This window comes from Mirounga angustirostris, unplaced genomic scaffold (assembly GCF_029215605.1).
Source record: "Mirounga angustirostris isolate CCGP_5_RB_7025 unplaced genomic scaffold, mMirAng1.0.hap1 SCAF_3, whole genome shotgun sequence".
NCBI lineage: Eukaryota > Metazoa > Chordata > Mammalia > Carnivora > Phocidae > Mirounga > Mirounga angustirostris.
Window position 1 is genome coordinate 130,157,267 of NW_026991711.1, and position 24,012 is coordinate 130,181,278.

The window sequence follows — 24,012 nt, forward strand, 5'->3', positions numbered from 1 at the left end:
CATTTATTTTTTGGAATACTTGTAAGAAAGATTTGTTCCTTCTCCCCTATTTATTGATGCAGTCATTTATTTACATGAGTATAGACTCATTGATATTCATTTTATTCTTTGTGTTATAATCTAATACTGCCATTATTATTATTATTATTATTTGCTTAAATTATTCCAACTTTGATCATTGAGAGTTCCTTAAGGTTTGTTCTTGTATCCTTTTGACATGCCTGTGCCTGTTCTTTTTTTCTTTCTCTTCCTTTCTTTCCAGTACCATAAGATGCTTCAAGTTCATTTTGTGTTTTCCCTGCCCCAATCCTAGAATTAGCCATTTCTCGAGGAGTTACATTTTCATTATGAGTCACTGGGTAAACAGTGATGTCATTTACTGCACTGGGAAAGACTGGAGGAGGAGGAGGAAGCCTGGAGTATATTATTTTCTTTCTTTCTTTCCCTCCCTTCCTTCCTTTCTTCTTTCCTTCCTTCCTTTGTTTCTTCCTTCTTTCCTTTCTTTCATATTATTATTATTATTATATTAACATGTTAACTTTCAAAAGCATATAAGCCATTCAAGCGGAGATGTGGAATAGGCTGTGGATATAAGAATCTACAGTCCAGAGAAGAGGTTCAAGCTAAAGAGCAAAATTGGGGATTCATAAATAAATGGTGGTATTTAAAGACATAGGACTGGATCTGCTTTTGTAAGAAAGAATCAGGGAAGAAATATCAGACCTCAATCTACTAAAGGATTTTGACATCAGGAAGATTAGAAGAAATTAGGCAAAGAGGTTAAGAAAGGGCAGCAGATGAGGTAGGAGATAAGCCTACTTCGTGCATGGTATCCTAGAAGCCAAGTTAAAAAAAAAAAAAAAAGGAAAGTGATTATCTGATTCAAACTTTCTTGAGAGAAAATTTACCGTTTGGTTTGTCAATATCCGAGTTCACTGCTGACCTTGGGAAGCGCTACTTCAGTGGAGTGGTAAAAATGAAGCCTAATTTGGAGGTGTTCAATATAGAATTGCATCTGAGGAATGGAGAATGCCCTCTCTGGGGAAGTTGCTATAAAATGGAGTTGAGAAATAAAGAGATCAGATGGGGAACTGATGTAAAGGGATTTTTTAATTACGTTTTTAATTTTAATTCCAGAATAGGTAACATACAGTGTAATATTAGTTTCAGATGTACAATATAGTGATTCAACATATACATCACTCAGTGCTCATCAAGATAAGGGTACTCTTAATCTCCTCCACCTATTTCACTCATCTCCCCCCACCTCCCTCTGGCAATCATCTGTTCTCTATAGTCAAGAGTCTGTTTCTTAGTTTCTCTCTCTCTCTTTTCCTTTGCTCGTTTGTTTTGTTTCTTAAATTCCACATGAGTGAAACATATGGTATTTGTCTTTCTCTGACTGACTTATTTCACTTAGCATAATACTCTCTAACTCCATCCATGTTGTAAATGGCAAGATTTCATTCCTTTTTATGGTTGAATTATATTCTACTGTGTATATACACCACATCTTCTTCATCCATTCATTTACTGGTGGACACTTGGGCTGCTTCTATAATTTGGTCATTGTAAATAATGCTGTACATATTAGGGTGCATGTATCCCTTCAAATTAGTGTTTTTGAATTTTTTTTTTGGTAATGAAATTACTGGATTGTAGGATAGTTCTATTTTTAACTTTCTGAGGAACCCCCATACTGTTTTCCACAGTGGCTATACTACTTTGTGTTCCCACCAACAGTGCATGAGGGTTCCTTTCCCCCTCATCCTCGCCAACACTTGTTTTTTCTTGTGTTTTTGACTTTAGTCATTCTGACAGGTGTGAGGTCATATTTCACTGTGGTTTTCATTTGCATTTCCCTGATGATGAATGATGTTGAACATCTTTTCATGTGTCTGTTAGCCATCTGTATGTCTTTTTTGGAGAAATGTCTGTTCATGATTTCTGCCAATTTTTAAATTAGATTGTTCATTTTTTGGATGTTGATTTTATCAGTTTATTTTATTTTTTTAAAAAGATTTTATTTATTTATTTATTTGACAGAGAAAGAGACAGACAGAGAGGGAACACAAGCAGGGGGAATGCGAGAGGGAGAAGCAGGCTTCCCGCTGAGCAGGGAGCCCGATGCGGGACTTGATCACAGGACCCCGTGATCATGACCCAAGCTGAAGGCAGACGCTTAATGATTGAGCCACCCAGGCACCCCAAGTTTTTTAATATATTTTGGATACTAATCCTTTTTTGGATATGTCATTTGCAAATATCTCCTCCTATTTGGTAGGGTGCCTTTTAGTTTTATTGATTGTTTCCTTTGCTGTACTTCTAGAAGTTTTTATTTTGATGTAGTCCCAATAGTTTATTTTTGCTTTTTATATTCTTTGCCTTGTATCTAGAAAAACAGTGCTACAGCTGATGTCAGAGAAATTACTGCTTGTGCCCTCTTCTAGGATTTTTATGGTTTCAGGTCTCACATTTAGGTGTTTAATCTATTTTGAGTTTATTTGTGTGTATAGTGTAAAAAAGTAGTGCTGTTTCCCTCTTTTGTATGTGGCTGTCCAGTTTTCCAAACACGTTTGTTGGAGAGACTGTCTTTTTTCCATTGTATATTCCTTTCCTCTTTTGTTGCAAATTAATTGACCATATAACTGTGGGTTTATTTCTGGATTTTCTATTCTATTCCATTGACCTATGTCTGTTTTTGTGCCAGTGCTACACTGTTTTGATTACTATAGCTTTGTAACATAATTTAAAGTCTAGAATTGTGATATCTCCAGTTCTGTTTTTCTATTTCAAGATTGCTTTGCCTATTGGGGGTCTTTGTGGTTCTATACACATTTAGGATTGTTTGTTCCAGTTTTGTGAAAAATGCTGTTGGTATTTTGGTAAGGATTGCATAAAATGTGTAGATTGTTTTAACAGTACTTGCTCTTCCAACCATGAGCATGGACTGTCTTTCCATTTCTTTGTGTCATCTTCAATTTCTTTCATCAGTGTTTTATAGTTTTCACCTCTTTGGTTAAGTTTATTCCTAGGTATTTTCTTATTATTGGTACAACTGTAAATGGGATTGTTTTCTTAATTTATTTTTCTGCTGCTTCATTATTAGTGTATAGAAATGGAACAGAATTCTGGAACAGATTTCCTACAACTTTATAAAATTCATTTATCAGTTCTGATAGTTTTTTGGTAGAGTCTTTTGGGTTTTCTGTATACAGTATCATGTCATCTGCAAATAGTGAAAGTTTTACTTCTTCCTTGCCAATTTGGATACCTTTTATTTCTTTTCATTGTCTGATTGCTGCAGCTAGGACTTCCAGTACTTTGTTGAATAAAAGGGATTTTTTAAAGTTGGGAGATATTACAACATATTTGCAGACAGATGGGAATAATCTGGTAAAATGGAGGGGGGAATGATGATGCAGGAGCAAGAGGGAATAATTGAAGTAGCAAAGACCTAAAATTGGTGAGAGGAAATAGAATCCAAGAGAAGGGATTGATCTTAGGTGGGAGAGAGGAGTTTCTCCATTATAACAGGATTGAAGGCTGACTATATGGGTATAAATATCAAGAGTATACAAGATACAGGTAAGAAGAGGAAATTGAATTGTTCTTCCAGTTTTCTTAGAAGCAGTATCATAAACTGAGAGAGAGATGGGCAGAAATGTTGGGGAATTGCAAAGAAGTAAAGGTACTTCTGTTAGTGGTGTCAAAGAGTTGAAGCCTATGACCATATATCAATAGTTATGCCCGTAATGCAGTATCCTACATTTTCTCTAGTCATAATCATCTGTTCGGCGACTACGGGTAGTTTCATAGTAGAAAGAGATCTGAATTTAACCAAGTGATTTTTTTTCCTCTTTTTTTTAAAAATTTTATTATGTTATGTTAATCACCATACATTACTTCATTAATTTTTGGTGTAGTGTTCCATGATTCATTGTTTGTGTATAACACCCAGTGCTCCATTCAATATGTGCCCTCTTTAATACCCATCACCAGGCTAACCTATCCCCCCACACCCCTCCCCTCTAGAACCCTCAGTTTGTTTCTCAGAGTCCATAGTCTTTTTTAATCCTGCTGATCTGAAGAGGAGAGAGAAAACTCCTGGAGGTGAGTCTATATGCAAGGATAATCTGCCATGTTGAATAACAGACCCTAAACTGGGAAGTGTGAACATGAGTGGTGGGGAGTGAAAAACGTGTAAAGGTTGAGAAATATTTTTGGTGGTCAAGTGTATGCTCTAAACAACTTGCAACATTTTGTTATAAAGGTTCATTAAGGCTTCCCTATAACCTGCTTGTGCCCTGTGACCGCAGAGCCCGAAACAACTTTTTAATCTCTTTTAATCTGTTTTATCAAGTTTGTACCTCTTCTTGGGTCAATTTCACTAATTGGAAATTTCCTAGAAAATTATATAATTCTTTAGGTTTTAAAGTTTTTACCTAAATTTTCACCTAGATTTTCTTATAATTCTTGCAAATTTCCCATAATTATCGTTATGTTTTCTCCCACGTGTTAAATAGAGATCCATCTGAACAATTCTAGAGAAATATGTGTAAAATTTTGAGCACAGCTGATTGAGTGGAAGAATCCCATGGTGACTACCTGATACATAAACAGCCTAATTAGGACTGATTAATTTGTTTCAGTAACTCTTGTCCACTTTACTGAAATGGAATGACTAAGTGCTCTCATTTTAGAAAGCTTTCTTGGTCATGTGATACTACTTTATTATAGTTCAACACATGTTAGGAAGACACAGAAATTCATTTTTTGTGGTTTGGTAAATGAGTAGATGCTGTTTGTATTTTGATAACTGCACTTCCACATGTGTGTGAAGTTACAAAATTAGAGTGATCTTGTTACTTAAGAAAGAATTCTAAATAGAATCAATGTGACTGTCAGTGGGATTTTATTCTTTTAGAAAGATAGCGTCAAACTTTACATGGCAGATTGGTCTTTCCTGCTAGATTCTTTTGCCCTAGGCCCTTTGTTTCTGTCAGGAAGCTGTCTTTCAGAGAGAATGATGCTTTTGCCGGTGGCAGGCATATTAATTATGCAATACTATATTTTAAGATGCAGTTGCAAATGCAATTAAACTACTGTACTGAACTTATAAGTCTTATTATCACCTTAGAAATAGTGAACAGCAAATTCACATTTCCTCACTTCTGTTCACAAAGTGACCTTTCCTTTTGACATACTGAAACTGATACGAAGCAGGCTTCCAGACATGCAGAAATGGTCAGCTTGGGGATCTCAAATTCTGTGATCTTCAGAGAAACAAGTTTATTCTCAAAATCTTGGCATTTGCAAGAGATTTTTTTTTAAAAGACAGCAACAAGAGTGTCTTAAGCAAGTTGTATTTCCTTATAGTTAATCAATGAATCATCCATTAAAAATAATACAAGCTGATCTGATAGCTCAGTCAAGGCTACCACTGAGATGTGCCTTCAGTAACCTCAGTGAAGTCTAGCATGCCTATTGATTAAAACATGCCAACAAGAGCTTTGTGCCTCACCGACCTACTAAAGGTGCCCTTTAGAGAAAATGTTGACAAACACGGGAGAGTGCTTTTACCCTTGCCACTACAAACAGCTGCTGGGATTTGTAGGATTGCTTGCAGTAATGTCCCTGGGCAACTAGGAAGTCAAGGAACCGGACACAAGGAGAGGTGGTATTCCCCATTCCCTCTAGCTTCGCAAGACTGCAGAAATTTCTAAAAGTGAAAAACTGGGTCTCAGGGAATTTCTTAATCGAATCCCAGATATTAGAAAAGACCAGATATGAACCATGAATGTTAGGTGCACATTCCTAAATGATAACATAGGTTTATGTCAATATTACTTTTCATAGAACTTATAATCCTAAACCAGGATTCTTTACATGAGTACCACAAAAATTTATGAAGACAAATGATGGTGCATTTACATTAGTGTGTACATGTATACATTACATACATTCGTGTACATGTTCCTAGTCTTCCATAAATTTCGCTCTCCTTGAATATTTTACTTAGTGCCTAGGATGGTTATATTCATCCACAAATCAGTCCCGATGTCACTTGTCACTGCTAAGGCCATCCATAGGACTGGGATCCCACTCAAGTACAACTTTAACAGGCTATGCTAGGGGTATGCATCTTAGGTCGTGATTACTTCATAGACATAGGATTCCAGGAAAATGGCAGTCCCCACCAATCTTGTGTACATCACCACTGTTGTGCCCAGAGGGTTTGCAGAGGAAGAATAACAGCCCCTAGATCTTTCTGAGATACATTACCTAGAGATTATTCCTTTACAAAGTTGCCTGGGTCTCAGAGTGAGTTCTATTGATCTGTAGATCTTAGCACAACTCTTCAAATTCTCTCTCTCTCAGTAAGTGTACCCACACTTGCTCACAGTCTCATACAGCCCATGTCCCCAAGTCACATCCAGAGAACCAAGCTGCTGGGTTGGAATGGTTTTCAGCAATAACTACTGCACATTGCCCCAGAACTAGCACGATCCTCAGATGCCCAATCTTGGGAATTTGCATTGAAAATTACTTGTTCTTCCAGAATTATTTTTCCTTTGTGATGGACTCCTCCCAGGGGCTCGACTGGCCTCAGTTTGGGTCAACCCTGTCCATCAAATATATGTTTATGTATTTGACTTTCAAACAGGTCAGAGTTTGGGTTCCTTTTTTCCATTATCAAGGGTCCTTTGGCCTCTATCTAAATTACAGGATAATTGCAGGTATGTAAATAGACTACCCTCAATGTCTATAAAAAGTCTTTTATTTATTTGATTTGAAAATACAGTTATGTTTTCAATTCCAATTTTAACAATCAGCAGTCAAAAAGTATTTCATCTCTTACTTCAGGTTTAGCTACATGTCAAATATATGGCAGTTTTCATATTTATAAAATAGAGAGACTGAACTAGATAGCAGTTTCCCCATTTTTTTAAATAACAGTAAAAACTTTTTATTTTTAGGATAACATCTTAAACAATACCTCACTAGGTAAAAGTGACATTTAAATAATATGGAATTCATTAACAAGAAAATTTGAGTTGAGATTATGAATGACATTTATAGACATATTCAACTCAGCATCTAACTTATTTTTGGTATTTTTTTTAATTGCAAATAATTTGTAAAATCTTTATTCAGTGGATATATTACAAACAGGTAGAGAGATCTGTTAATATACTTGCTTATTGGTTTTTAATTGCTTGACCTGCAATCTTAGGATATGTACATGTCATTAACAGAGAAGACAGAAAAAGTTATATTCTGAAATATTCCTCAAAATGAGTGTAACAGGTGATACAAGAGATTGTTTCAGTGGTCTTTAGTATGTCATCATTTGAGGGTATAATGTTCTCAACAGAGTTTAAGATATTTAAAATTATATTTAAAACTGAATTTTGAATCAATCTCTCCAAAATTTCTCAAGTTCTTCTGCTGAATCTGGAATTCCTCAGAACCAAACTAGACTCAGTAACCTCTAGTTAGCTCTATAATTGCAACTATAATTTGATAACATTTGTGAGTGAGTACCACGGATATTCTAGTCTGCTCTAAATCCATGTATAATGTAGATGTACATAAAGTTAAAGGAAGAAAGAGGCTCTCAGAGACACACTGTTCCTGAGAACTTTTTTTTTTTCCTTAAAGATTTTGATGTTTTAAGCTTGTCTGAACAACATTCACTCACTTTGTTTGCTCAGGCTATTTCTTCATTCAAGTAACTCATGTATAGTATTTCTACACTACCTATTGTTACTGGCCATAGTCTATGATGGTTCATTTCTGGCTGTTGTGGAAATAATAAATGAACCACCCTTCACAAACTTCTCTATCCCATCTTTAAGGAAAACTTTTACATTTGTATCTGACATAATGATTTACTTGAATATTTTAGAAGGGAAAGTTCATTAATTCTTTAGAGAAAGTGATTATGTACATTTTAGTTTGAGAAAAATACTAGTGTATAATAATAGTGAGGATTTCATCACCTTTTAAAATTATTGCACTAATCACTTTGAATTATGGCACTGTAATTTTAAAAATAAGATTTTTCTTAAGGTCATGTTTATTTTAAAGAATGATTTGTCTAAATTATTTTCTTAAAGCCTAAGATATCTTAAAACCAGGACATATAAATGTTTGAGTTAATTTTATTATTAAATAGTTTCCTTTAAGCAAATCAAAAAACATAATAAACATTCATTGTGATTGCTACCAATTATATAGCTATGACATTTTGGATGATTTTCCTGGATTTTTGTGTGTCTTGAAGATATGAATCCCCTGGAAACCAGAAAGTTATTGAAATCTAGTGTAATGCTGATTAATAAGATGGAATGGCTTGAACTTCTTGTGCATAGTAGTTATTTGTTTATTGATTAGAAATTTGCTATATTCTTCTAGGATGGATATTCTTTCTGCTAAATTATATACAGTGTGATTAATTAGTTCTATATTTAATGCTTTGTTTATATTCTAGGATTCCTACTGATTTTCCTGTGTCACATTATATTTATACTATGTAGTTAGCTTTACTTTTTGCAAATATAACCTTATGTGACATATTGAGACATGTTTTCTTTTTTAAGGAAAAAATAAGGAGATGTCAACAGACTGAAAAGATGTTTTCAGAAGCATAGAGTCTTCAGAAAGATACTGGAGTTCATGAGATCTCAAGGTTAGCAGTTCACACATTATTATTTTCATGCTTTTATAGATCTGAGATATAAACTGCTCCAAGTTGTTCCTGCTAATGTGTAATTGGATGCTAAGGACACATGTTTACTTAAAATACATATTTTAACAAGATCTCTTCAAAATTTTTTTAAAAATTCATTTATACCAGAAATATAATATTTAGTTCACTTGGGAATGGTTAAAAGAAAATATTGTTTCAGTAGAAAACCATTGGTTATTAAAATTTGCTTTGCTTTTTATAAAGGGCAGCACTGTTAAAATAAAAATAAATAAATATTAGGCATCTTTATAAAATTTTATTTCTGATTTGTTAAGAAATGTATACCTACTCTGCAAATTTTTCATTTATTTTGTATCTTTGGCTGCAACATATAGCATGTGCACAAATAGTTTAGAAGGATAGCTGATCATCAATCTTTCTACAATCCTTTGAATCCTACTCCCTGACTTTCCCTAAGTACAATCAAATAAATTATGCTTTTGTTGGAAAATGTGGTCTTAATAAAATGACAATTCATATGAATGAGCAGAAGAATATTTGAGGACCTTTTCTATGTTGTTTAGAGTCCTAAGTCTGGAAAAGCAAAGCAAAATAAAACAGCTTATTAAACAACTTATTATAATAATAGCCTACCATAAAATATTCATTTGGAAGTTTGAATTACAGTGTAGGTTGAAATAGTTTATTCTCATGGGATAGCTTGAGAAAGTGGATGATTTCTACCTTCTTTACTTTGTGGGACCCAATATCAAATATTCATAATTTAAAATGAAAAAGTATTGATGATCTTTTATTTTGATTGCCTTGGTCAGGCTTGTCTTCTACATCTTCTACATCTTTTCCTCATTCATCCAAGGGTATATTCATTCAAAATTTATTTAGTACTTACCATATGCATGGCAATGGGCTAAGTGCTTTGGTTGTTTCAAAATGAATAAGATATGGTTCCTGTTCTCAAGAATTGCCCCACCAATATGTTACTCAGAAATTAATTTTATTATTAACACAAGCAACAGATAATTAAAAAGACAAGCCAGATTTAAAAGGGCATGTAATGAATTCTAAAATGCAATGAGAATTATATGGGGATTATTCATATTTTCACATTATGGCTTTTATTAACCTAGCATAGTGAAGGTTTATACCAATGGGAGTGTTGTTACTCTATTACAACCCACACCCGATTGACGTTTTATGAAGTAGCTCTTTAAGTGCAACACAAGTAATATGAAATTTCTAAAAAGAAGCTTCTCTTTTGCCACAACTACAAATTTAATGTTGTAGGAAGTCGTTAATGCAAACACCTATGAAAAGAACAAAGGTGAGCATTGCCTACTTGGTGTTCTTTATTTTTATTCCAATACATTTAACTTCTTTATTAAGCTCACCAGAGAATTAAATCATTTCCCCAATGACCTAGAAAGGCATGTATGTAGGCTTGAAAAGGATTGAACGCTATAAACCTCTAAGGGATCCACATGCAAATAGTAGCTGGATGAGTAAAGAATTTGCAGTGGTGTGGGAGTCCAGACTGCTTGAAATGGCACTGCATGCTTCTCATGAAAAGCATTTAAGAAGGGGATAACTGAAGAAGTTAAAACAGATCAAGTCATTAAAAACAGTAAAATTGTTTTTTGAAAAGTCAGTGAAGACCTCTCTTGCTTAATTGTGCCATTAGACAAGTGGTTAGATTAATTTACATAACAACTACAATTATTCAACAAATATTTATTTATCTAGTACCTACTATGTGCATGGGAGCAGCAGTGAATAAAATACACCAATATCCTTGCCTCCGTGGAAATTATATTCTAGAGGGTGAAAATATATAAGCAATAAAAAAATTAATTATATATTATGTTAGGTGGTTAGAGTGCTATAAGGGAAAGGGAATAGAGAATGTAGAGGGATGAAATTTTAAAATAAGCCTAATGACTTAGTACTGCATAATTTACACAAAAGAGATAGATACTACCTTTGCCCAAATAGTGCCAACTTTTCTGAAAATGAATGTGATGAAATACAATGCCTACTGTTAAGTTTTCTAAATCATCATTTTTAAAGTAAATGTTGTTAATGTATATAAAATAACTAGTGCTTGTCTTCCTTAATTTCAGCAGAAGGAAAGGATGTATTTTTAAAATGATAATACACTTACTACATGTACATAAAATGTGGTCAAAGAAAGGTACAATTGAACATGGATTAGTCCAATCACTTACTAAAGGGATAGAGGCTATAACTATTCATCTGTGTAGGGGAGAAAATTAATCCAATTTTTTTAATTGAATAAATATTATGAACCTAAAGTAGTTACAGATGTCTATGTCAATACATATAGATGACACATGGTGTTAAAAAGCTCTATATTATTGTCTTTCTGTTGTTTCATCATCAGTCTTACCATTTTAGGAGAGCTCTAAGTACTGGGACTACAGACAGAAGGGAATTATTTAAATACCATCTCATTCCTATAGTACTAATTTTTTAAAGGACACATGTCTTCCTTTGTACATTTAGTAGAAGATACATGGAGATTTGGAAATTAAAATAAATTCATCTATTTGTGATCATCAGCAAATGAGTCATCAAGTTTCTTTTGATGTAATCTGGTTGGAATTTTTCTATGAAACGTTAAGAAACATAAAGTACAGAGCACAGGAATCTGGAGGTGTGTATGGCCCAGAAGACCTGTGCATTTTTTGCAACCCATCTAAACTATAGATGAATGTATCACATAAATTGATATTATCTTAAAAGCTATTCAGTATTGACTTTACTGGATAGAATTAAAAGGTTTAGCCAACTTGCTATGCAGAAAAAGAGGTTAAATCAATTCTTTTTCAGTGTTAATAAGATGTTAATAAGTGAAAGGAATATCTAATCATCCAAATAAACAAAAATTGGATTAGGAGGTCTCACAACCTAATAAATATTGCAACTCCTTCAGTATTCCAAAAGGCAGGTATTTTAAACAGCTTATCATCTAAAGGAAATAAATGTCCAGTATTGGAGTATTACAAGAATGATGCAGTGAAGGTCACAATTGTTTAGAAAGTCTATTTTAATTAAATAAGAGAATACTTATTACATGTAGTGTGAACAGAACAGACAGTCAGCTCTATGAGTTTGACCAAAAGAGGCAACTGGTACTATTTGCTTTGGGAAAACCAAAAGAAAAGAAAACATGAGAGATGCAGAGGACTGGTGGAAGGCTATGGAGAAAATAAGGACATCTTCTTTTTCTTTTACTAAAATATTTTTAAAAAATTTTTAGTTTTTTAAATTTTTTATTTAAATTCAATTTAGTTAACATATAGTGTATTGTTAGTTCCAGGGGTAAAATTTAGTGCTTTATCAGTTGCATATAACAAGGACTTATGTAATGTCACAGTGTCAGAGATAAATTCTTTCCAAACCAATATTAATCTTTGTTGCATTCATCTGAAAACTTCAAAGGAAAGAGCTAGAAGCTCTTTTGTTTAAGGGTAACTGAAATGTGACTTTTCAAAAGCAAGTGGAAAATTTAAATTCCCTTACTTTCATCCTCCCTATATTTGCTTTATAATAGTTAAACCCAGGAATCATTTACAAATTTGTACCACAAATCCAGTTCCCCGTGGGCTGACTCTTCCATCCTTTCGCAAATCACCACCCAAAAATACACATCTTTGAATCCCACGTTACCTGGCATGCCTATTGCCCTGGGTCAGTTCTTCTCCTCCCCCTTTCTTCAGTGGTTCTCCAGATGATTTCCTACCATTCTCAATATTCCGTCAGTCTTATAAATAGTTTTAACTAATCCAGGTTTCTCAACCTCATCAATATTGACATTTTGATCAGATAATTCTTTGTTGTGGGGGCAATTTTGTGCACTGTGGGATGATCAGTAGCATCCCTGACTGTTCCAACCCCCTTTGGAGGGACACCAGGGATACTCCAACCCCCATTGGGAAAACCAAAAAATGTCTCTAGACATTGCCTAGTGTCCCCTGGGGACAAAATTACCCCAAGATGAGAACTACTGAACAAACCCTAACCTCCACAACCTCAATAAACATCCACTCCCTATCAACCAGAAAGCCTCCTAAACACCTTCAGCATCTTGTTTTCAATTAAACCTCAACTGAGACACCTGACAGCTTCTCTTGTCAAAATGAAAGTTACCTCTGTCTGACCATCTGTGTGCTTTTAGTTTCCTTTTATTTGCTTATGCCTGGCCTTGTACCTAAAATGTGTCTTACAAAATAATGAGTGGATATAAAGTAAGTGAGGAAAATTAGGGAAAGGGAAAAATAAGGTAAAAACAAGATTAAGCCAGAAGTGATGCTAGGTTCAAATGACATAAACCCTTTTCTTGTCACTTCTTTTTCTTTGAATTCAGGGAGACTTGGATCTTTCCATGTTCTCCGAGTCTTGCTTGAAATTTAGCTTGGACACCAGCACCTTACTGTCTACATTTCTACAGCCTGTCCTTTCTCACTGCAACCTTCAATCCAAAGTAGAGTGGACCTTCTCTTCTCTTACACCCAGGCGCAAGAGTGCTCCAGGAGCAAATAATCCACTCTGCAGATTTATGGTTTTCTAATCCAAGTTAGCTCCTCAATAGCATCCACTAATCCTTCACTCTGACTACAGTCAGCCACTATTTCAAAGGTTTATCACCCCACTCCAGCCATACAATCTCCCCCCTTCATTCTCGGTGCACCTGTTATTTTAACAAGAAAATTGAGGTCATTGTGTGGAAACTACTTGTGCCTCCTTGCAATTCCCTCCAGCATCAAACAGCTACATCTATCAACATTCTTACTTTCTTTCCTCCTATCTTAAATGATCAGGAATCCTTTCTATTCAAGGCAAAGCCTGTGTTTGATTGTATTCCCTCTCACTGATGCTGAGGCTTTGGCCATTAGTTACTTCCTTTTTGTCCTTTATCTTCAACTTCTTCTCCCTTGCTCACTCTTTTCCTTCAACCTGTATACATTCTTCAGATTTCTATCCAAAAAAGTAAGTCAGCATACAAAACAAACTGACCTCTCTCTTCACTAGATTTCACAGGCACTACTATTCAATTTCTCTCCTCCCAACCCATTCAAACTCTCCATACAGCAGTCTACATTCATTATCTCTGGTTTCTAAGATCCAGTCACTCCTCAGCACAGTGCCATCTGATTTCTAACCCCATTTAGCAGAGCACGCTCTCTCTAAAGGCACAGATGACCTGGCAGCCCGTATCTTGACTGGCTCTCTCAGGGGTATTTGACACTGTTAAGTTCATTTTTCTTCTTCCACATCCTGGACTGTTGTGACACCCCACCTCTTGGTTTGCCTTACACCTTGTAGATCCTTTTGTAAAGGCCCCTCTGACAGGTTCTGCATTCTCTCCTCTCTCACAAAGTCTCGAATCACAAACTCAAATACTGATAAGTGGCCATAGGTAATATAAACGAGTGAAGTCAGCTAATTTAAAACAATAAACAATGTAGAGGCCAAATAACAGGCCCAAAAAAGTTCTTGAAATTTGACTCTTGCTCAAATCACAGTGCTCCCCAGAGATCCACCCTCAGCTTATTGTTCATCTATCCTCCCCATTGTCCCTGATCAAGCCAAACCACTCTTACGGTTTTGTTAATTACATAGATGATAATGACTCCAACCTTTTTCTTCGATTAGGCGACAGAATTACATATTACCCACACGTGTCTATAGGATATCAGTGCCTAACAAGGACACACACACACACACACACAAACAAATCATCAGAGCAATGAAATGGAATAGAAAGTCCAAAAATAGACACTATATACATGCAATAATAAAATGCAACAAAGAAATAATCATAAGTCAATGGAGAGGCCCCTCAATGAACGGCTATTAACACTCCAAGTACACGTAATTAATTAGTGTCTGCTAAAGAGGGCATTTCAAATGGGGGAGGGGGAATGAAGCAGAGAAGGAAAACGGCTTACTGAATAGAAGGTACTAGAACAATGTAACTATTTGGAGAAAAATAAAGTGTGATCTACGCATCATATAATATTAAAGTAAAATGTAGGGGCGCCTGTGTGGCTCAGTTGGTTAAGTGTCGGCCTTCGGTTCAGGTCATGATCCCAGGGTCCTGGAATCAAGCCCTGTATTGGGCTCCCTGCTCAGGGGGAAACCTGCTTCTCCCTCTCCCTCTGCCTGCAGCTCCCCCTGCTTGTACCCTCTCTCCCTCTGTTAAATAAATAAATAAAATCTTAAAAAAAAATAAAGTAAAATGTAGGTAAAGATTTAAGATATTATTTTAAAATATTTTAAATTATATATTTTTCAACATTTAAATTATTATTAAACATTAAATAAATTCAATAGCTTTCAGGTTTTTATGTACCTTTGGTTTAGGAAAGCATTTAAATACTGCAAAAAAGCAAAGAAAAATGAGAAGTCATTTATTTAGCTTTATATTTATAAGCAATAAAATTCACTCTTCTTGTTTATAGTTTCATGAGATTCGATAATTGCACAGAGTCTTGTAATCTTTACCACAATCAAGATACAGAACAGTTCTATCACCCCCAAAATAACCTTGAGCTGCCCCTTGTCTACTCCACCCTTCCCCTGAAATCCCTGGCAACTGATCTGCTCTGTGTCACTATAGTTTTGCCTTTTCCAGAATATCATATCAATAGAAACATACAGAATGTAATCTTTCACATCTGGCCTTTTTCAGTTAGCATAATGCATTTGAGATTCAGTCATGTTGTTATGTGTATCAGTAGTTTGTTCTCCATTATTGCTAAGTAGTATTCCATTGTCTGTATGTACCGCAGTTTGTTTATCCATTCACCCATTGAAGGACACCTGGGTTGTTGAGCTCTTAATGTTTGGAATAGAGCTGCAGTTAGCATCCACGTAGAAATTTTTGTGAGAAACTATGTTTTCACTTATCACGGGTAAATACCCTAGTGAGATTGTGTATTGCATGTTAAGTATATGTTTAACTTTCTAAGACACCATAAAACTGTTTTCCAGAACAGCTAATACCGCCTTGCATTTCCACCAACAATGTATGAACATTTACTTTGCTCCATGCCTTCACCAGCATTTGGTGTTATCAGTTTTTATTTTATTTCAGTCATTCTAATTGTCATGGTGGTTTTTAATTTTCAGGTCCTTAAGGAATAATAATATTGAGCAATTTTCTTTGTGCTTATTCACCACCTATACCTTTATGAAGTGTGTGTTCAAGTATTTTGAAATATTTTGGCCAACTTTTCAAAAAGACTATTTTTTTAGGGCAGTTTTATTTAGATTCACAGCAAAATTGAGAAGAAAGTCTAGAAATTTCACATGTATTCCCTGCCCCTACATGTGCACAGTCTCCCCCATTATTAACAACCCCTACCAGAGTGAGACATTAGTCATAATTGATGAACCTCCTTTGACATATTATAATCACTCAAAGTTCACAGTTTACATTAGGTTTCATTCTTGGTATTATATATTCAGTGGGTTTGGACAAATGTATAATGCCATCGTTGTAGTTTCTATAGAGTATTTTCATTATCCTAAAAATGTTCCATCTATTTACTTTCCTCCCCACCCCCACAATCCCCTGGCAAACACTAATTTTTTACTGTGTCCATAGTTTTGCCCTTTTCAGTATGTTATATAGTTGGAATCATACAGTATGTATACTTCTCAGATTGGTTTTTTTCACTTAGTAATACACATTTAAGTTTTCTCCGTGTCTTTTTTGTGGCTTGATAATCCATTCCTTTTTAGCACTAAAAAATATTCCATGGTCTGGATGTATCACACTTTATCCATTCACCTACCTGAGGACATCTTGGTTGCCTCTAAGTTTTGGCAATTATGAATGAAGCTTCTAGAAACATTCATGTGCAGAACTTTTGCTTGGACATAAGTTTTCAACTCCTTTGGGTAAATACCAAGGAGCACAATTGCTAAGTCATATGGTAAGAGTAGGTTTAGTTTTAGAACAACCCACCAAATGAGGGCCCCTGGGTGGCTCAATCAGTTAGCCTTTGACTCTTGATTTTGGCTCAGGTCGTGATTTCAGGGTCGTAGGTTTGAGTCCCAAGTGGGGCTCCGTGCTCAGCGGGGAGTCTGCTTGAGGTTATCTTTCCCTCTCCCTCTGCTCCTCCCCCACCCACTCTCTCTAACAAAACAAAACAAAACAAAAGAATAAAATAAAAAAGAACCCATGAAAATGTCATTTGAAGTGTCTACACCATTTTGCATTCCCAACAATGAATGAGAATTCTTCTTGCTCCTCATTCTCTCCAGCATTTGGTATTGTCAGTGTTTTGGATTTTGGCCATTTAATAGGTGTAAATAGTACCTTGTTTTAATTTGTATTTCCCTGATGACATATGATATGGAACACCTTTTCGTATGCTCATTTGTCATCTGTATATATTTTTTGGTGAGGTATTTGTGCAGGTCTTTGGCCATTTTTTAAATGCTTTGCTTCTTTTTGCTAAGTTTTAAGAATTCTTTGTATATTTTTAAAAAATATTTATTTATTTTTAAATCAGAAAGAGAGTGAGCACAAGCAGGGGGAGTGGCAGGCAGAAGGAGAAGCAGGCTCCCTGCTGAGCAAGGTGCCCAATGTGGGACTAGATTCCAGGACCCTGGGATCATGACCTGAGCCGAAAGCAGCCACTTAACCAGCTGAGCCACCCAGGCAGCCCAAGAATTCTTTGTATATTTTATTTTGCTCTATTTTTTATTGAGTTGCTTTCTATTGTTGAGTTTTGAGAGTTCTTTATAAATATTTTGGATAAAAATCTTTTGGGAAATGTGAAATTTGTAAACTTTTCCCTTTCTGTGGCTTGTTTTTTATATTCTTTACTGTTTTTCATAGAGTAGGGGTTTTTGACTTTATGAAGTCTTATCTATCAAAGTTTTTCTTTTATGGGTTATGGTTTTGGTTTTGTATCAGTAAATTCTTTGCCTAACCTAAGGTCACAAGGATTTTCACCTATTCTAAATATTTTATAATTTCATGTTTTACTTTTACGTATATGATTAATTTTGAGTAAATTTTTGTATAAGGTTCAATATTTTGCGTATAGACATCCAACTGTTCTATCACCATTTTTTTAAAAGGCTATCTTTTCCCTATTAAATTGCCTCTGTACCTTTGTCAAAAATCCGTCATATTTGTTCAGGTCTATTTCTGGTCTCTGTATTCTTTCCCACTGATGTATGTACTTATATGTTTTCCCATTATCACATTGTCTTGGTTACTGTAGCTTTATAGTAAATCTTCAGATCAGATAGTGTGCATCCTCTTCTCTTTCAAAATTGCTTTGGTATTTTAACTCCTTTGCCTTGACCTATAAATTTTAGAATCAGCTTGTTGATATCTGCAAAAAATCCTGCTGGGATTTTGATTGGAAAATTCATAGATGTATATTAGAAAATGCTCCAAATACAACTTACATAAGAAAAGACACTTGAAAAAATATTTGCAGCATATGTAAGTACAAATGGTCAATATTATTAAAATATAGAGAGTTGTTAGACATCACTGAGAAAATATAAACTTCATTAGGATAATTGGCAAGGCCTTGAGGGAACTTTTTACAAAAGAAATTCTGGTGACCTCTAAACTTGAAAAAGAAAATGTTCAACCTAACTAGTAGTCAAAGACACTTGATAAATAATGCTCATATAAACATATAAAGCTTTGGGAAATAGTGTAGCATACTGACAGAGAGCATCATTTTTAAGGTCAGACTGAACTTTGAGTTCATTTTCCACTTATCTGTGAGGTTTTAGGCAAACTATTTTTTTAAAGATTTTATTTGTTTATTTGAGAAAGAGAGAGAGAGTGCATGCACAAGCAGAAGGAAAGGCAGAGGAAGAGGAGAGAGAAAATCCAAAGCAGACCCCATGCTGAGTGTGGAGCCTGACGTAGAGCTCAATCCCACAAGCCTGAGATCATGACCTGAGCTGAAGTCAAGAGTCGGAAGCTTAACTGACTGAGCCACCCAGGTGCTCCAGGAGTTAGGCAAACTTTAAGCTTTCTGACGTTCAGACACTTTACCAGTAAAGTAGATACAGAACCTGGCACATGGTAAACACACAAATCATAAATTTATCTAATGTTATCATAAATATATCTAATATTGGTGAAGATGTGGAGAAATGAACCATGTCACACTATAGGAATGGACAGGTAAATTGGTTCAACTTTTCTCAAAAACAATTTGTTATTATGTATAAATGACCTTACTCTCTGTATACTCTTTGACCTAGGGATTCCAAATTTTTAAAAGCCTTAATGAAAAAGTCAATTATGAACAAAGAGCTATGTGTACAAAGATATTTACTGAGATGATATTTAAATTAATGAAAATGAGAAACCTCTGCATGTCTGGAAATAATGAATTAATTAAATAAATTATTAAATATCCACACAAAGCAATATTCTGATGTGGTTAAAATAAAAGTTTTTCCACAACATAGTTTATTATTGGAGACCTAAGTGAAAAAGGAAGCTATAAAACAGCCCTCACAGTGTGATGCCACTATGCTTTCAAATGATGTGTAATGCATGGAAGAAAGGATGATTATGTAAATGCATTTGTATATATGTGTATGCACATGCACACACACATGTAATAAAACTGGTTATATATGGGTGGTTAAGTGTAGATTTAATTTATTGCCTTCCTGGTATTTTTCAGTAATCTCCAAATTTCCTCAAAATGCATCTTATTATTATAAGAAAAGATAACTTAAAATGTGAAGTATGAAAAGATAGAAAATCATAAACTACTCTAAACTATAAAAAGATAAATAGCTAACTACTTAAAACATTTCATAGGTGACAGTGAAGGGTGATTACCCTTATTATTTAAGGAAATCCACAAATTAATAAGAACATCAATAAGGCTCCTTAAAAAAAATGGGGTAAAAGAAATGAAGGAACAACTTGCATTAAAAAAGAAATATAAATAGCTAATTAACATATAGAAAAGTTCATCTTCAAAAGTACTCAAAGAAATGGGAATAAAATGTAATTTTATACCTATCAAATGAGCAAGATTTTTTACTGCATATCTGTTTCACTGACATATCCTCTTAATGGAAATATGCTAGGGGCAAAATATGTCAAGAAACTTTCATATGCTTATGCTTTCTTAACTTAAACAAGCAGTAGATTTCCAGACAAGAGGAAATATATCATAGCATTATATGTAATTGTTTGAAATATTGAAAATAACATACATGTTCTATATTAGGAGAATTGTTTTAAAAACTGTGTTACATCCAGAAGATATCACATTACACAGCTACCAAAATTTCATTTACAGGAAATCTCAATGACGTGAAATGTCACTAAATATGACATTTATTAGAATATGTTAGATGAGAAAAATAGACATAAAAAGTGGAGTTAATATAAATTATATATACACAAAGGACCATTAAAGTAAATAAAGGACAGGGAGAATAAATCAAATGATTTACCAATATATTATAATAATGTAAATATTATAGTGTCTGAAATGCAAAAATTTCCTTTCAGAAGTAGAATGACAAGTGATTTGTTCTTTTTTTATTCATTTCTAAATGTTTACAATTTTTATGTAAATCTTAATTTAAAAAAGAATCTATCTCCTCCCTGGCCCAAATCTTTTGCTGCTACTATGTTCACCATCTCAGTTATAAGTAGCCAGTCATCTTGACAGGTGGGTGGCTCGGTCGGTTAAGTGACTGACTTTTGGTTTTGGCTCAGGTCATGATCTCAGGGTCCTGAGATCAAGCCCCATGTCCGGCTCTGTTCTCAGTGCAGAGTCCGCTTCAGATTCTCTTTACTGCTCCCTCCAGCTTGCATGCTCTCTCTCTCTCTCTCTTGCTTTCTCTCTCTCAAATAAATAAGTAAAATCTTAAAAAAGAATAAGTAGACAGTCATCTAAGTCAGGAAGTTACAAAGTAACTAAGATTACTACTTCTTACTCACCAGCCACTTCCAGAAAATCATGACTGAATTCTATGGAGTTTCTTCCTCATGCTACTTTTCTTCTCCTCCTGAGAACTGCATTGTCACTGCTTTAATTCTGTTGCTCTTCATCTCTCACCCAGATAATGTGATAGTCTACTGATGAGTATCACAGATTCCATTTGTGTCTTTTCACATCCATTCTCGATACAGCTGCCCAGAAGCTCAATCTGAAACAAATATCTGACCATGACCTTCAGTTACCCTCTTAAATTTCTTCAAAGATTTCTTATACATTTTTAGGATCCAAGCTCTACCACTGAGCCAGCCAGGTGCCCCACCACAATCTCCTCTTCACACAGAGAGGCTTAGATCTAGTGACTTTTGCAGGAAGTCTTTCTGTGTTCTAGCACCTTGTGTTTATGTCTATTAGATAATTGACCACTTTATTTAAATTACCTATTTACATGTTATCCTCCCCTCAAGACCAGTGAGTTCCGAAGTCTAATGCATATAACCTCCTATGGGGTGAGCAAGTGAGAAGCAAAGTAAAAATATTAGTATCTTTCTAGAATTTAAATAAAAATTTGAAAAAAATGAGTTGCATTTAACCTTGTTATTCCTATTATTTTTATTTTCACATGAATATTATAATAAAAAATTGTTGAAAAATAACCAAATTGATCGAAAAATATTAGTATCTATATTTATGATTTTTTATCATTTCTAACTTCTATGTCTAAATATTCATATAATTTAGATAATATAATACATTATATTACATATAAGTACATATACATATGTATATATATACATTTACTACATATATGCATATATTTTATATATATATGTATATATATATATGGGTGAAGTACATACAGAAACTTTCTTTTTTACTGGTGGGGATGTGTGATTTAAAATACATGAAGACAGGGTGCTGGGTGGCTCAGTCAGTTAAGCAACTGCCTTCAGCTTGGATCAAGATCCCGGAGTCCTGGGATCAAGTCCTGCATCGGGCTCCACTCAGGGGGAAGTCTGCTTCTCCCTCTGCCCCTTACCCAGCTCATGCTCTCTCTCTGTCAAATAAAGTCTTTAAAAAAATAAATAAAATGCATGAAAACCTTTGCTCTGAACCTTTTCAAGAGCAAAGGATAAATAAAATGTATTTTTTTTTTTTGTAGACACTTGCATTGTTGTTTTTTTTTTTTTTTACTTTTTGGTATTTTAACATGGAAAAAAAACCCAACACATATAACATTAAATTTACAATCTTAACCATTTATAAGTGTACAGTTCAGGAATGTTAAGTATATTCATATACTGAATGAAATACTATACCCATTAAACACTTATCACTCCCTTCCCCCCATCCACTCCCACACCCACCCTTGGCAACCACCTTTCTACTTTGTTTCTGTTATTTTGACTAGTTCAGATACTTCATATGAGTGGAATCATACAATATTTGTCCTTCTGTGACCAGCTTACTTCATTTAGCCTAAGGGTCCTCAAGGTTCACCCATGCTGTAGCATGTAACAGATTTCCTTCTTCAAGGCTGTATAATATTCGTGTGTGTGTGCATGTGTGTGTATATACACACACACACACTATACCTTCTTTATCCATTCATCCACTGATGGACATTCGGGTTACTTCTACCTCTTATCTGTGAATAACGTTGCAATAAATATGAGCATGCAAATATCTCTCAAGATTCTGCTTCTAATTCTTTTGGATATATACCTAGAAGTGGGATCACTGGATAAAATGAATTTTTTTTTAATGTCATTTGGTTATAAGCAGAGAACCAAAACTCAAAATGGAAAAACAAAACAAAAAACTGTATGTCGGATAAGAAAATATGTGAAAATCACCACTTAAAGAAGAAAAAAAAAAAGAAAAAAGGGGGTGGTCTGAGAGCATGGCCAAGTTAGAGACAGGACAAAATAAACATTCCAGTATACAAACTCTCTGTGAACTTCACTGAAATTAAAGTTTTAGCAAACTCTTATCTACATTTATGCAGTTAGTAGTGAAGTTATTAAAAATTTGGATTAAGGTGGAAAATTCTCTCATTTACTAACCTGATGTGTATGAGAGTTAGAGAGAACTTAAAAGAGAAAAACAGAAAGCAACAGAGGAACTGTCCATACTAAAGTAACTTTCATGATTAAGAATGTTTTAAAATTGTGAGGACTATAAAGTTTTAACAGATACGTGCTTATAGTATTTCAAAGGAAGCTAAAATTCAACAGTGTTATAGACTAGAAGATCTATGGGGATTTATAAAAGGGAGTATACATTTTTGAAGCAAATGAAATTTTGAAGATAGAGTATGTTTGTTGACCCCAACTCTACAAGCTCAGAACTCGCAAGACCTTTAAAATTCTTTTCAAGGAGCTGTCCAATTTATATAGTATGTACATATGCATGGGGGATATCTGCCAATCAATTCCAATACTAATCTGATAGAAGAACCAGAAGTCTAAACCACAGAGAGTTCCATTCAAATAAGTTTGATTACCTTATAGTGAATGACTCTCTTAATTTTAATAAAATTATAATTGCAGTTATGTATAATTCCAGGCAACAAGTGTAGGAAAAATGTAAAGAAAAGTCAACTTTTGGTTTGTATAAGAGCAAATGGATACAAATGAATGAATAAAACATTAAAAGCTGTGTTTCAGTGTTGTTTTCAGGGTAAAGTTGAAAGTATATATCTAAATATAACATCAGATGTTGGAAAGGAATTTTTCTCTCTGATTAGTTTTTAAGAAACATTTTATGAACATGATGAATTTGGAGGCCCTCTTGGGTTTTTTCCCTATACAATATTGTAGCTCTATGTTTTCCTGCCCCCCTCCTTTATTTTAAGCAGAGCTGATTCTAATTTAATTGTTTTTAGGTTTTTAACATCAAGCCCAAAATAAGCTTCTAAAACTTTGTGTTACTCTTTGAAAATTCTCTTCTATTCTAAGCATACATTTTCTGAAAGAATGCTATTTTTATCTCACTCAAGATTACCTTTAAGAATCAGAAGAAATGAATCCATGGTATGAGATAGTTCTCATACGGTCTCATATATTAGAAAAATATAAAAATAACAGATGGAACCTATTTCAGAACACCTAAAAAAATCCCTTAGTATTAAAGTTCTTTTATCTTCCAAAATGACTTTTCAAAACAGGGTAATATTTTATATTTTGAGCACAATCAATTAAGGAATTGTTCTCAACACAAGTTTGCTTTCCGGTTGTCAATATCATCTAACTATTTCTTTTACACCCAGCAGAGGTGGTAGCTTTATACCTTTTTCTTAAATATAAATTGAAA

General features: G+C 34.3%; 1 protein-coding gene across 1 annotated transcript in view; it reads left to right on the forward strand.

Annotated features, from left to right (window-relative positions):
• The first annotated feature begins 4,092 nt into the window (after positions 1-4,092).
• Positions 4,093-24,012, forward strand: part of CSRNP3 (cysteine and serine rich nuclear protein 3) — a 149,488-nt gene continuing 129,568 nt past the window's right edge. The window contains exons 1-2 of the mRNA XM_045868708.2: positions 4,093-4,113; positions 8,607-8,695. Coding sequence (XP_045724664.2) covers positions 8,683-8,695 — 13 coding nt within the window. The 5' untranslated portion in view covers positions 4,093-4,113; positions 8,607-8,682. The remainder of the gene's footprint in view (positions 4,114-8,606; positions 8,696-24,012) is intronic.